Raw genomic sequence first — 12,486 nt, 5'->3', positions numbered from 1 at the left:
TATTTTAAAGAAGATGATACACAGATGGCAAATAAGCATATGTAATATGCTCAACATCATGTCCTTAGGGAACTGCAAATTAAAATAATGGGGTACCTCTGCACATTTATTAAAAGGGCTAAAATACAAAGCACTGATAACACCAATGCTGGTGAAGATGTGAAGCAGCAGGAACTTTCATTCGTTGGTGGTAGGAAGGGTACAGATACTTTGGAAGACAGTTTTGCAGTTTCTCACAAAGCCAAGATCATAGTCTTACCATATGATCCAGTCATCTTACTCCAAGGTCTTTACCCAAATGAGCTGAAAACCTTTATCTACACAAAACCTGCATATGACTATTTACAGCAGGTTTATTCATAATTGCACCAAGTCAGAGGCATCCAACATGTCCTTCAGTAAGTGAATACACTATGGTACATCCAGACTATGGAATATTACTCAATGCTAAAAAGAAATGTACTATTAATGAAAAGCCATGGAAGAACACTAAAGGCATTTTGCTAAGTGAAAGGAGGCTGTCTGAAAATTTACATATTGTATCATTCTGACACTATGTAACATTCCAGAAAAGGTAAACCTGTAGATACAGTTAAAAGATCAGTGGTTGCAAGGGGTTTGGAGAGAAGGGAAAGAGGGAGAGTGATCAATAGGTGTCACACAGGTAATTTTTAGGGTAGTGAAACTATTCTGTAAAATAATATGGGTTGGGAAGATCCTCTAGAGAAGGAAATGGCAACCCACTCCAGTATTCTTCCTGGAAAATCCTGTGGACAGAGGAGCCTGGTAGCCTACAATCCATGGGGTCGCAAAAAGTCAGACACGACTAAGTGACTAAACTGTCACTTTTCAATGCAAGTTAATACTGTTAATAATAAGGTGAACTAGGGGAGGGGTGGTAATACAGAAACCTTCTCTGTACTTTAGTTTCTCTGTAAGTCTAAAACTGCTTTAAAAAATAAAATCCATTAATTTAGAAAATAAAAGAGCAATGGATTAGTGAAAAAAATCAGGCTTTGTTCACGAACCAAAAGAGAAAAGGGGACATCCTGTGATCAGGAATGGAAAGCCAGTGGGTCCAGCCTGCTGGAGACCCCAGAGAACAGATATGCTCTCGGCAGAGGCTTAGAGACACAGGACCAGATGTTAGAAGTGGCAAACCCGAACTCGGAGGATGGACGCACGTGTGTCACGTGCGTGTAGAATAATGCCCTGAGACAGTGATTCTCAAACCTGTCTGCCTGTTAGGATCATCTGGGACGTCTTTAACACTCCTAAAGTCTAGACTGTGCCCCAGGCCAAGTGAGTCAAGATTTCTGGGGATGGAACACAAGAATCAGTCAGCTTTTAAATTTTCCAGATGACTCCAGTGTGCAGACAAATTTGAGAACTACTGACCTAAGGTTTGCTTTCCATGTGCTGACTCAGCTGAGGTGACAATACTGATTCAGTGGCTCCAGCCGAGCACAGAGGTGCTAGGATGCGGAGTAAGCGGACAGGTAAAAATAATACTCATTGAATGTAAGGAATAATCATCACAAACAAGACTACATAATATCACCTTACCTATCTGGGGCTCCCCATTGTTTCTTAGGCCTAGAAAGATCTTGAATTCTCTTCCTAGAAAAAGAACTAACAAATACCAGCAGATTAATGCAATGAGGATGCTTAACAAATATGTTTACATTAGATATAATCAAACAAATCTCATCTGAGGGAGAAATAAAAACCAAGGTTCTATTATATAGGATTTGAAGAGTACTAAAAAAGCTGAAAGTATTCAAAAATATTGTGAACCCCAAATTCTCACTTTTAAAATCATTAAAAATATACTATACAATAAAACAAAGACAATAAATACACAATATAACCAAGACTGTACTGTCTCCAGCAGAATCCAAGTAAAATGTACACTTAATGGCAAAACCCCTCAATTTTCATAGAAAGTAAGTTTGTAAATGCTTGAAAGCACTGGATGTTGAAGAGACTGTACAGGAAAATTTCAGACAGAATTTGTGGCTTCAGGTGAACTATGAAATAGGCAAAATATACTTTGGGTACCACTCAACTTCCATCCTGCTCTATTCTGCTCCCTTGGACTTCCCTGACTATCCTGAATCCACCTATAGCAGACAGTTTGTGGTCCCCACATATCCACGTGTTCCTTTACAGTTTCCAGACTCCTTTGCAGCTGTTTGAAGCTATGTGACTAATTATGTCTATCCTCAGCCGAAGTTACTGAACAATAATAACAAATCTTTTCAGACATGAGATTGTGATGGTGATTTGAGATAACCAAAAGATTCTTTAGCAGTTAAATGTTTGAGGTCTGATATGTAATTGATGGACTTCCTAGGTGGCTCAGTGGTAAAGAGTCCATCTGCCAAGGCAGGAGATGCTGGAGACACAGGTTCAATCCCTCCGTGGGGAAGATCTCCCTCTGGAGAAGGAAAAGGCAATCCACTCCAGTATCCCTGCCTGAAAAATCTCATGGACAGAGGAGTCTGGTGGGCTACAGTCCATGGTGTCACAAAGAGTTGGACACGACTGAGTCACTGAACACGACTGAGTGACTGAACACACACATACGTAATTGATAAAATGCACCCTGCCCCAAGCCATGTCTGCTATTGTCTAGAAACAATGAAGATACTGTCCACTGCCAGGGAGAAAATAACTACAACCTTACTCAATTAAAAAAAAAAAAGATTTTGCTATGCAAGTACTGTTCGAACCCTGCTATGATGGCCCGAACCAACTTTCCAGAGAGGGTAGCTAGGCGGAGGAAAAAGCAAACTATAGTGCTGACAAAACATCTTCTTATATATGAATCTTTGCAGGCAATTTAGCTCCTGGCTTCATCATCACCTCTAAGCCAGGTTTTCCCTTTCTATCTTTCCTTCACCACCTAAATAATATTATTTTAATGCATCACTTTATACATAAGACTACTGACAGTTTCTCCATTTATTTATATAGATGGTTAAACTGTATTGTTACTTTAATTGGAAATGATCTCATTAACACCTGCTAATCCTGTGTGAAGGTCTGACTAATCTCTCCTTTTCATTTACTTATTGTGCATTGTGTCACCATAGCTACGATTTCAACCTACATCTCTTCATCTTAACGAAGGCTTGCCTTCTCTCTCAAATATTACATTACCTTACAACATCTACTCGTGATCCTGTGCAGAAACAAAAGAATGTGGTGGAAGGATCTGAACTCCTGAAGGCAGATTTCTTTTTTAATGAGGATTACTTTGCTGTTCCATATTTTCATTGATAATTAATCTCCTGTAGTTTGCCAATAGCTAACAAAAATTTTGGAAATTCTTACCTTAGGAGCAGACCAATAAATATATGTTTATATAGCAACAATTAGGAAACAATTTCATGTCTGAATTGATGGGGTAATTCAAATAATTCTTTCTTTCGGTCAGAATGCTCTTTTACACTTGACAATTTTCCTTATCCTAGAGTAGGAAATGGCAGCCCACTCCAGTATTCTTGCCTGGAAAATTCCATGGATAGAGGTGCCAGGCAGGCTACAGTCCATGGGGTTGCAAAGAGCTGGACATGACTGAGTGACTGAACACCCACGTATATTTTGCTTATACTAAATATTTCTTTTAAAACCATTAGGTACAGCACATTTGTTTAACAAGATTACTTAGAGAACTGGGACAGGCACAAAACAGAATTTTCTCACAGAGTCAAACCAAATTAACCAATCAAATGAAAGCAAGAAACAATATAACCACAAAAACAAAAACACTGAAAGAAACACTCTTCATAGTCTTTTTTTAAGTATAAAAACTTTCCAGATGTAAATGATTTCACTGTCTATTTAGTAATAGGAGAGTCTGCTCACTTGGCATGCATTTATTTGAAGTAACTTGGTATTTTAAGTGGATATTTAGGAATATGCAGTAAAGGTTAGTTCTACCAGATTTGCTGCCTGCTACTGCTACTGCTGCTAAGTCACTTCAGTCATGTCTGACTCTGTGTGACCCCAGAGACGGCAGCCCACCAGGCTCCGCCGTCCCTGGGATTCTTGAGGCAAGAACACTGGAGTGGGTTGCCATTTCCTTCTCCAATGCATGAAAGTGAAAAGTGAAAGGGAAGTCGCTCAGTCGTGTCCGACTCCTAGCGACCCCATGGACTGCAGCCGACCAGGCTCCTCCATCCATGGGATTTTCCAGGCAAGAGTACTGGAGTGGGGTGCCATCGCCTTCTTCGGATTTGCAGCCTAGTCATCTTACAAAAGTGACATGATTACTCTGAATTTCACTTTCTCTCAGAAAATCTAGTTGATTATATCCACACTATCAACTTCTCAGGATTCCTGTGAGAAAATAAACTTTAAACAGCAAAGTAGTGCATAAAAATAAGGCAGCAGTATTTAATGCCTAAAAGAGGTGAGAAAAAAAACAACTAGAAAATATAGCACTTAGAAAACGCAAACTAAGTCCAACCAATGACAATAAATGCAGATGGTAAACAATAACAATATGAATAATTTCAACTCACTTATTAAAAGAGTGAAAAAATAAAATCTGGTATTATTTACTTCTCATCTATAGGAGCCATTGACATGAACCTTTGGTATTTTCTCTTGAATGATTTTATCCTATTACCTTTTCTAAATATATCTTAACCAAATCAAGAATGAGCATCTATTTTCAGGAGATATCTAGTTTATACATTGCAGATACACACACACACACATTTCTTCCGCCCCCCCCCCAAGATTGCTTTATCACGCTTTATTTTACTTTCGTTCTCTTTTTTATTTATTTTTCAACTGAGGAATCAATTTTATTATAGAGACATATGAAAAGAATAGGTTATTTTATTAAAGTTTAAGGTTTTTTTTAATTTTTATTTTTTTTACTTTTTTTTTTAAACATTTTTCACACATTTCTTTTTCTTCATAGAGGGCACTTTCTTGAAATTTCATTAGCTACTGAATTTTGAATTAGAGGCAAGAGGAGACTGAGATACACTAACATGGAGCTTCACAAAATCTGTGACATGAGATGGTCAGTGCAGAATCCCAAGTGCCTTTAGGGACTTTACCTTTAGTTTCAGCCCTATTAAGTGACACACACAGCACTGAGTGACAAGTAAACAGTGAGCAAGAATTCTCCTACATCTCTATCTTAACCACTTTATCTCTCTTCTTTCCTTTCCCAAGGGAATTACCCCTAGAAAAGGGCCTTATGACAAAGGGAAAGAACAGGAATCTTCTCAAAACCCCCAAGATAGGCTTTCACTTCAAATGCCCCAGACTGAGTGCCCCTTTCAGCTGGTAAAGTCTGAGAAAATAGTGCTATATCTATACTCTTACCGTTTCCTTACAAAGTCACAAGGACCAGGATCTGCAAAAGGAAAAGTAAAAGCAAAAATAAGATTCAATAAGAATCAAAGATATTCCCGCACACCACAACTAAAAGATTCCACATGCCACAGCTAAAAAAGACCAGCATGCTGCAAAGACTGAAGATTCCCAAGCTGCAACTAAGACCCATGGCAGCCAAATAAATAAGTTTTTTAAAAATAAAAGATATGATAAAAATAGCCATTACAAATCAATAAACAAAGGGACTAGGAAAAATAACTATTTGGGAGAAAGGCCAAAGTGGCTCAGACAGTAAAGAATCCATCTGCAATGCAGGAGACCTGGGTTCGATTCCTGGGTTGGGAAGATCCCTGGAGAAGGGCATGGCAACCACTCCAGTCTTCTTGCCTGGAGAATCCCCGTGGACAGAGCAGCCTGGCAGGCTGCAGTCCATGGGGTCGCAAGCGTCAGGCATGACTGAGAGACTACGCACGGCACATCTTGCCAAAGTAAACCATAAATAGTTAAATTTTTTAAAAAAATTGAATTAGAGTAAAAATAAGAGAATATCTACTTAATGACTGGATTTTAATCTGCATTAAAGGTAATGAAAGATAGAGAGGAAACATACGGATTAAAATATTTAAAACTTAAAATGTGTGTCAAAAAATAAACTTTAGAAAACAAATTGGGAGAAATATGTAGTAACAAAATGATAAAGTCTTAATATCTGAAGAGTATAAAAGTACAGATGAATAAGAAAAACACTAAAAAAGTTTCAAAAGTTAAATAGACGAAGAGGAGTTCAAAGAAGAGGAAGACATATGAAGGGCTAATAAACATAAAAAGTTCAAACTTGCTTATAATCAAAACAATACAAATACAGAATGAGGTTTTTTAAAAACTATCACATTAGCAAAAAGTTTTTACAAAGAATAACAACGCTGGAAGGATCAGATGAAGTACTTCCATGCTGCTGGTGGATATTTAAATTAGTTCATTTTGTGAAAAATAATTTGGTGTATGAGTCAGCAATACTTATCTTCCTTAACCTAATTCTACTTCTAAAATAGAAGTACTTCAGAGTACTTTAGAAGTAATTCAGAGTACTTTCTTTAGTCCTCTAAAGAAGTAACTACAAGTGTGGGCAAAGACTTATGCACAAAAATGTTAATGGTGGTACCTTCAGCAGTAAAAAGCTGGATACACCTGTATTATCCAAAACAGACGAAATGGAAGCAAATTAATTCATGTTTAGAAGTTCTTTTTTATGTGGGTAAATATACGCCTTATCCTAAGGCCTATTACAGTAGGCTTCTTTAGGACAAATTGTTCCAGTTTCTCCTGGGGAGTTTCTAACCATATCTGGGAGCTCTGAAATAACATTTTGTACTGTCTGGAGTGTTCAGGGTAAATGAAAGTGGGTGTGCTCTGACATCAGACAGACATGGCTCAAACCCCAGTTTTATTATTTACTCAACTGTTCAATCTTGGGCAAATTAAATAATTAATGCTAAAAAATTTTCTTTTCTTTTTTAAAATATAAATTTATTTATTTTAATTAGATGCTAATTACTTTACAATATTGTATTGGTTTTGCCATATATCAACATGAATCTGCCACGGGTGCACACGTGTTCCCCATCCTGAACCCCTCTCCTACCTCCCTCCCCATTCCATCCCTCTGTTGAAACATGTATAATATCATATGTGAAACGAATGGCCAGTCTGGATTCGATGCATGATACAGGATGCTCGGGGCTGGTACACTGGGATGACCCAGAGGAATGCTAAAAATTTTTAAATTAGGATTCTGCTTAACTTTCTATAAGTAAAGAAAAAGTTTAAGTAACTATTAAGTTTGAGTAATTGTAAAGTTTAACTAATTTACTGTTAAGGGTTCCAACTATGAAAAGCAATATTAATACAATGAGAACCTAATTGTGAACATGTATTCACGTGTGTTTTCACTGATTTCTTTATGCCTGTATACCCTCCCCTTCATTTCTAAAAGGACTTGAAATTGCTTACATAAACACATAACAGGATATTACTAAGATGAAAAATTCAGGAAAACAGGTAGAAAAAAAAGGTGGACGGAGAAGGGAAATAAAAATACAAAATGAAGAATGTAAAATAAAGTCATGTACCATTATATCTGAACATTTTACCACTGAGAGCAAAAGCCATAAACTTTTCCTAATATGAAATCTGAAACTCCTCTCTTGAGGTCTCTCAATGGTTTTATACACACACACATTAAATAAATTATAAGACTTGATAATGAAAAGATGAAGAAAATCTTATTTTCTTAGATTTTTCCTTCTTCAAATTTTATTTTTGATATATGTATTACATGAAACCAAGATAAATTTTAAAAAATAAGAAGTTTTCAGTAAAGTATCATAATAACTGAATATAAGGCTAGATTTTATTCCCAAAAATTATTTCTCAGAAAAGAGGTTACCTTACATGCAAGTCCTTGTAAGAACTCATCTTAGGAAGCACTTCCTCAATTACTTTCCCAACAAAGAAATGGCAAACAAAAACACAGCAGCCTGAAATAATTTCAGTTAATGCTAGAATGGAATAATTATAGAGCTCTCCATACAATTAAGTTTAAATCTGTATTTTACAAAAAAGGGAAGAGGTAAAGAAATTGAAAACAGATTTAATAATATTTTGGTGATATAATTTTATAATCTTAAGCATTGGATGTTGCTTTAAACAAACATCATTTTAAAAAGCAAAAAGAGAGACAAAACACAAAGAATGAGGTGATTGTATTGTGAAGTTAAAAGTACAGCTACAGAATGAATTTTTTAAGAGTTCTGTTATATTACATGAATGGGTTCCTAACAATAGCCAGGAATAACATCAAACACAGATCCCTAATGCTATGATGGAATCTAGGCAAAAACTGAAACTGGCTGCTGAAATGTGGATAGGAGCTTTATCAAAGAGGGATGGAGCCAACCTCATCTGAACTCACTTGTCAACCTGAGAGTCACCACAAATGGGAGAGCCTGACACTGTGTGTCCCCAAGTATAGCACCACCTATGAAAAATTCTTGCTCAAAACAATTTAATTTCAGTCTAAGCAAGTCTCTTAATCTATATGTTTTGCAAGAAACAGAGGAGCTAAAAGAACAAGTTAAAGACGTCACAAAAAACAAATTAAATTCAGAATATGGGATATTTTACCCAATTTTTCTAACAAGTGTGTTTTAAAAAGAGAGAGAGGATTAGAGTTAGTGTTAAAGAGTGACAGAGAAGAGCCATGTGACCCTTGTTTGAGGCCTAATTAGAATGAACCAGCTGTAAAAATAGTTTTGAGACAACTAAAACTGAAAATTAGTTGTTCAGTTGTTCCAACTCTCTGTGACCCCCTGGACTGTAGCCCACCAGGATCCTCTGTCCATGGGACTCTCCAGGCAACTCTACTGGAGTGGGTTGCCATTTCCTTCTCCAGGGGATCTTCCCCACCTAGGGATCAAACCTAGGTCTCCTGCATTGCAGGCAGAGACAATTAAGGAAGTTTAAATATTTAACAGGTATTAGATGGTAATAAATGATAATTGTAGATCTGAAGTGCAAATAATGACACGATACTTATATAGTGGATACAGTGAAGTCTCTCAGTCGTGTCCGACTCTTTGCGACCCCGTGGACTGTAGCCTACCAGGCTCCTCTGTCCATGGGATTTTCCAGGCAATAGCCCTGAAGTGGATTGCCATTTCCTTCTCCAGGGGATCTTCCCAACCCAGGGATCAAACCCAGGTCTCCCGCATTGTACACAGATGTTTTACCATCTGCGCCACCAGGGAAGTCTGACATGATATGTTTCTTTAAAAAGTCCTTAGTAATTAGAAAGGCATACAAGATATAACAGGCAAAATGACATACCGTCTAGTATTTTCTTTAAAATAATTTGTCCTACAGGAGGCTCCAAAATGTGTGTGTGTGTGTGCATATGCTCATGCATGTAGGTATAGTAGGAAGGGTTGGCAGGAGAACGCCTAGATGAAACAGTTAGCAAAATGATATATATTAAAACTAGATGGGGGTGTATTATAACATTCTCTATTTTGGGTGCATTTGAATATTTCTATAATAAAGCTGTAGAGATAAAAATGATTTTTCTGGAAAAACTGTTACATTAGTCAAGAGGTAACCATAGTGGTATTAAGCATGCAAGTGAAAAAGTTGAATAAAACTGTTTTTTTATGAAATATGACATTAGAAATAACTATTTCTAAATTATATCATTGATTTTAATGTTATTTTAATTTTATAGATATAGCGAAGTTAACACAATTCTAAACAAACATTTGCCTATTCTGTCTTTCTCCCTAAAAGATTATCTATTCAAATTGGCCAGAATTTTTTCTTTCCTTATATTCAAGAATCTATAGTAATCTCACTTTGGCAACACCTTGCTGTATCAAATTAAGCAGTTGTATTAACATCCAGATTCTCAGCATTTACAAGTGTCTGTAGAGAGTGCTTAGTTCACGCATCTCAATTTCACTAGAGAGGAAACACGCATCTATGACAAGACCAACAGTAACTTCCAAGTCTCTTACCTCCTAGTTTAGTGCTCTTTCCAATAGCATCAAGCTCCCTCTTCTACTAAGTATGTGCTTGCATTGAAATCCCCAGAATGTGGTTGGAGCCATGATTCGGGCATAGCAGGGTTCAAGCAGCCATATTTCTTTGGGGGCGAGGGCAGGACTGTACACATCCAATCCATCCTTGGGGCAGACCTTCCTGAGCATGACTCTAGTAACACTCCCTAAAATATTTCCCAGCTCCTTTTTCCTAGAGATTAACAACAGTACTTTTTTTCCCCATTCTTCTCTCCCAGTGATTCCCACTCTCACTCCAGTCTAGCCACTGAGATATTCCAGGCTTTGGATCAAACCAACAGAGCTTTGAACACTGGTCCTACCACTATACACCCGCAGACAAACTACCTAGTCTCAGATTCCTCATCTTACAGAATACTTTGCAGAGCCTTTTTTCAAGTGGCCAGGAAGATGGCAGACATTCAGACTGGGCATGCCTACGAAACAGAACCGATCATTTTCCAAAATAAGAAGAGGGCCCTGCTTAGAGAAACTGGCAAGGAGATGGTCCCATGATACCACAAGAACATTGGTCTGGTCTTCAACACACCAAAGGAGGCCCGGGGGGCACTTACATGGAGAAGAAATGCCCTTTCTTTTCCAATGATATCATCTCCATCCAGGCGTGGATCCTGTTTAGTGGCTAAGATGAAGTTGCAGAGGACCACTGGCATCACTGAGACTACCTCCACTACCCAAAAGCACTGCTTTGTACCATGAGAATATGTCCATGCACCTTTCCTCCTGCTTTAGGGATGTCAAGATCCTCAACACTACCCACAATGGGTAAGTACTGGCCTCTGAGCAAGACAGTGTGCTTCAACATGGAGGTCGCCAAGGCTGCTGGCACCAAGATGCAATTTCAGAAGTTCTAAGACTGGACCCCTGCCTACTACTCCAAACAAAATAAAGTTATTTTCCCAATCAGGAAGAAAAAAAAAAAAAAGTACTTTGCAGAGTGATACAAGGACTTTCCTGGTGGCCCAGTAGCTAAGACTCCGTGCTCTCAATGCAAGGGGCCAGGGTTCGATCCCTGGTCAGGGAACCAGATTCCACATGCGGCAACTAAAGAGCTTGCATGCAGCAATGTTAGCTCAGCAGGTTAAGAATCTGCCTGCAATGCAGGAGACACAGGAGGTGTGGGTTTGATCTCTGGATTGGGAGGATCCCCTGGAGAAGGAAATGGCAACCCACTCCAGTACGCTTGCCTGGAAAACTCCATGGACAGAGGACCCTGGTGGGTTACAGTCTAAAGACTTGCAAAGAGTTGGACACGACTCAGCGACTACCTTTCACTGTCAGATCACGGTGGGCCCTGGAGGAACCTCTTATTCTAAGGCTGACAGGAAGAAGCCCCGAAGGATTCTGAGCAGGATGGTGAAAAGCATCTCCCTTTAAGAGATAATCAGAATGTATTGCTGTACTATGCCCTTAAGATATCTGTATTTTATTCCACAGCACACAAACTACACTGCTCACGTTGCCACCAAGCCAGCAAGTGGAACAAGCCGGCTTGTGCTCCAAACTATCTTCTGGGGAAGGCTGCCATCTGCTGGGAGGAAACACGATCAAGGCTGTTCCCTGATGGGGGCTGGGGCACTCCTTACACCGGATTCCTTCCGCGTGTAGCAGCAAGCGTTTCTAACATGAAAAGGATGAGGTACCAAAGTATAACTATTCTCCACCTTGCCCTCTACCCCGTTTTCTTAAGGAGCCCATGTTTGAGCTGCTCAGCTTTCAGGTGTGACCGGGACACCGCTGATCTATCAAGGAAAGTCAGGCAGCACCTCTCAGAACAGATCTAGGGGGCAAGAGAGAGGCAAGCTGGTGCTTGAGAGGAAGAGGAAAGGTGTCTGTGGGGAAGCGCTGTCATGGTGGCAGGGACTTGGGAAGAGGTGTGTCTCAAGAACATTTTAGCCTGCTTTGCTCTGTATGAGATGGTATAATTCCCTGGAAGATACTCCAGTAAAACCTACGTTACTTCTCAGAGCTTTCTGAACTAAAATTTGTGCTTATTTTAGGTCTTAAAGTAGTCGAGTTCTATGCTGGGTATGACCATGTAAACAGACATTGGGATGTTCTTTGACATGACAGGTTAAGCCGTATAATTGTTACTACTATTCATTCTTCTTTGATCTTCTCTCAGGCACAGCTCCCTCGCACTGTTCTCCCCGCTGCCTTAGCTCTGGGTCATGTGGGCAAGAAATGGGAGAGTATGGGAAAGGCTTTTGCTTGCCAGTGAGAAGGCAGAAGAAGAGGCCAAGCTCTTCTGTCTGATGTAACAACAACAAAAACTGGGACCTCCATGCAAACTAGAGCTCAAAAATATCACCTCCCCAAGCTACCTATGAAGCTATGTCTCCTCTCATATCCTTCAGTCTGTACTTTCGTGGCTTTCTCTATTTTCAAATATATGCTTCATTTCACCTGATTTTATCTATGTTAAGATAGCATTAGCAACTGAGTAAGCACTGAGACAGCTGGATTTATAGAATTTAAAAAGACACATGTATCC

General features: G+C 38.8%; 1 protein-coding gene and 1 pseudogene across 1 annotated transcript in view; one reads left to right on the top strand and one right to left on the bottom strand.

The window, feature by feature from the left end:
- Positions 1-12,486, bottom strand: part of SPMAP2L (sperm microtubule associated protein 2 like) — a 41,705-nt gene that overhangs the window by 21,933 nt on the left and 7,286 nt on the right. The window contains exons 3-5 of the mRNA XM_027970744.3: positions 9,016-9,032; positions 5,353-5,383; positions 1,567-1,632 (exon numbers count right to left, since the gene is read on the bottom strand). Coding sequence (XP_027826545.1) covers positions 1,567-1,632; positions 5,353-5,383; positions 9,016-9,032 — 114 coding nt within the window. The remainder of the gene's footprint in view (positions 1-1,566; positions 1,633-5,352; positions 5,384-9,015; positions 9,033-12,486) is intronic.
- On the top strand, positions 10,383-10,846 carry LOC101109801 (small ribosomal subunit protein uS17-like; annotated as a pseudogene).

This window comes from Ovis aries, chromosome 6, assembly GCF_016772045.2.
Source record: "Ovis aries strain OAR_USU_Benz2616 breed Rambouillet chromosome 6, ARS-UI_Ramb_v3.0, whole genome shotgun sequence".
Taxonomy (NCBI): domain Eukaryota; kingdom Metazoa; phylum Chordata; class Mammalia; order Artiodactyla; family Bovidae; genus Ovis; species Ovis aries.
Note: the sequence above shows the minus strand (reverse complement) of the source record. Positions and strands in the feature narration are given on the sequence as shown.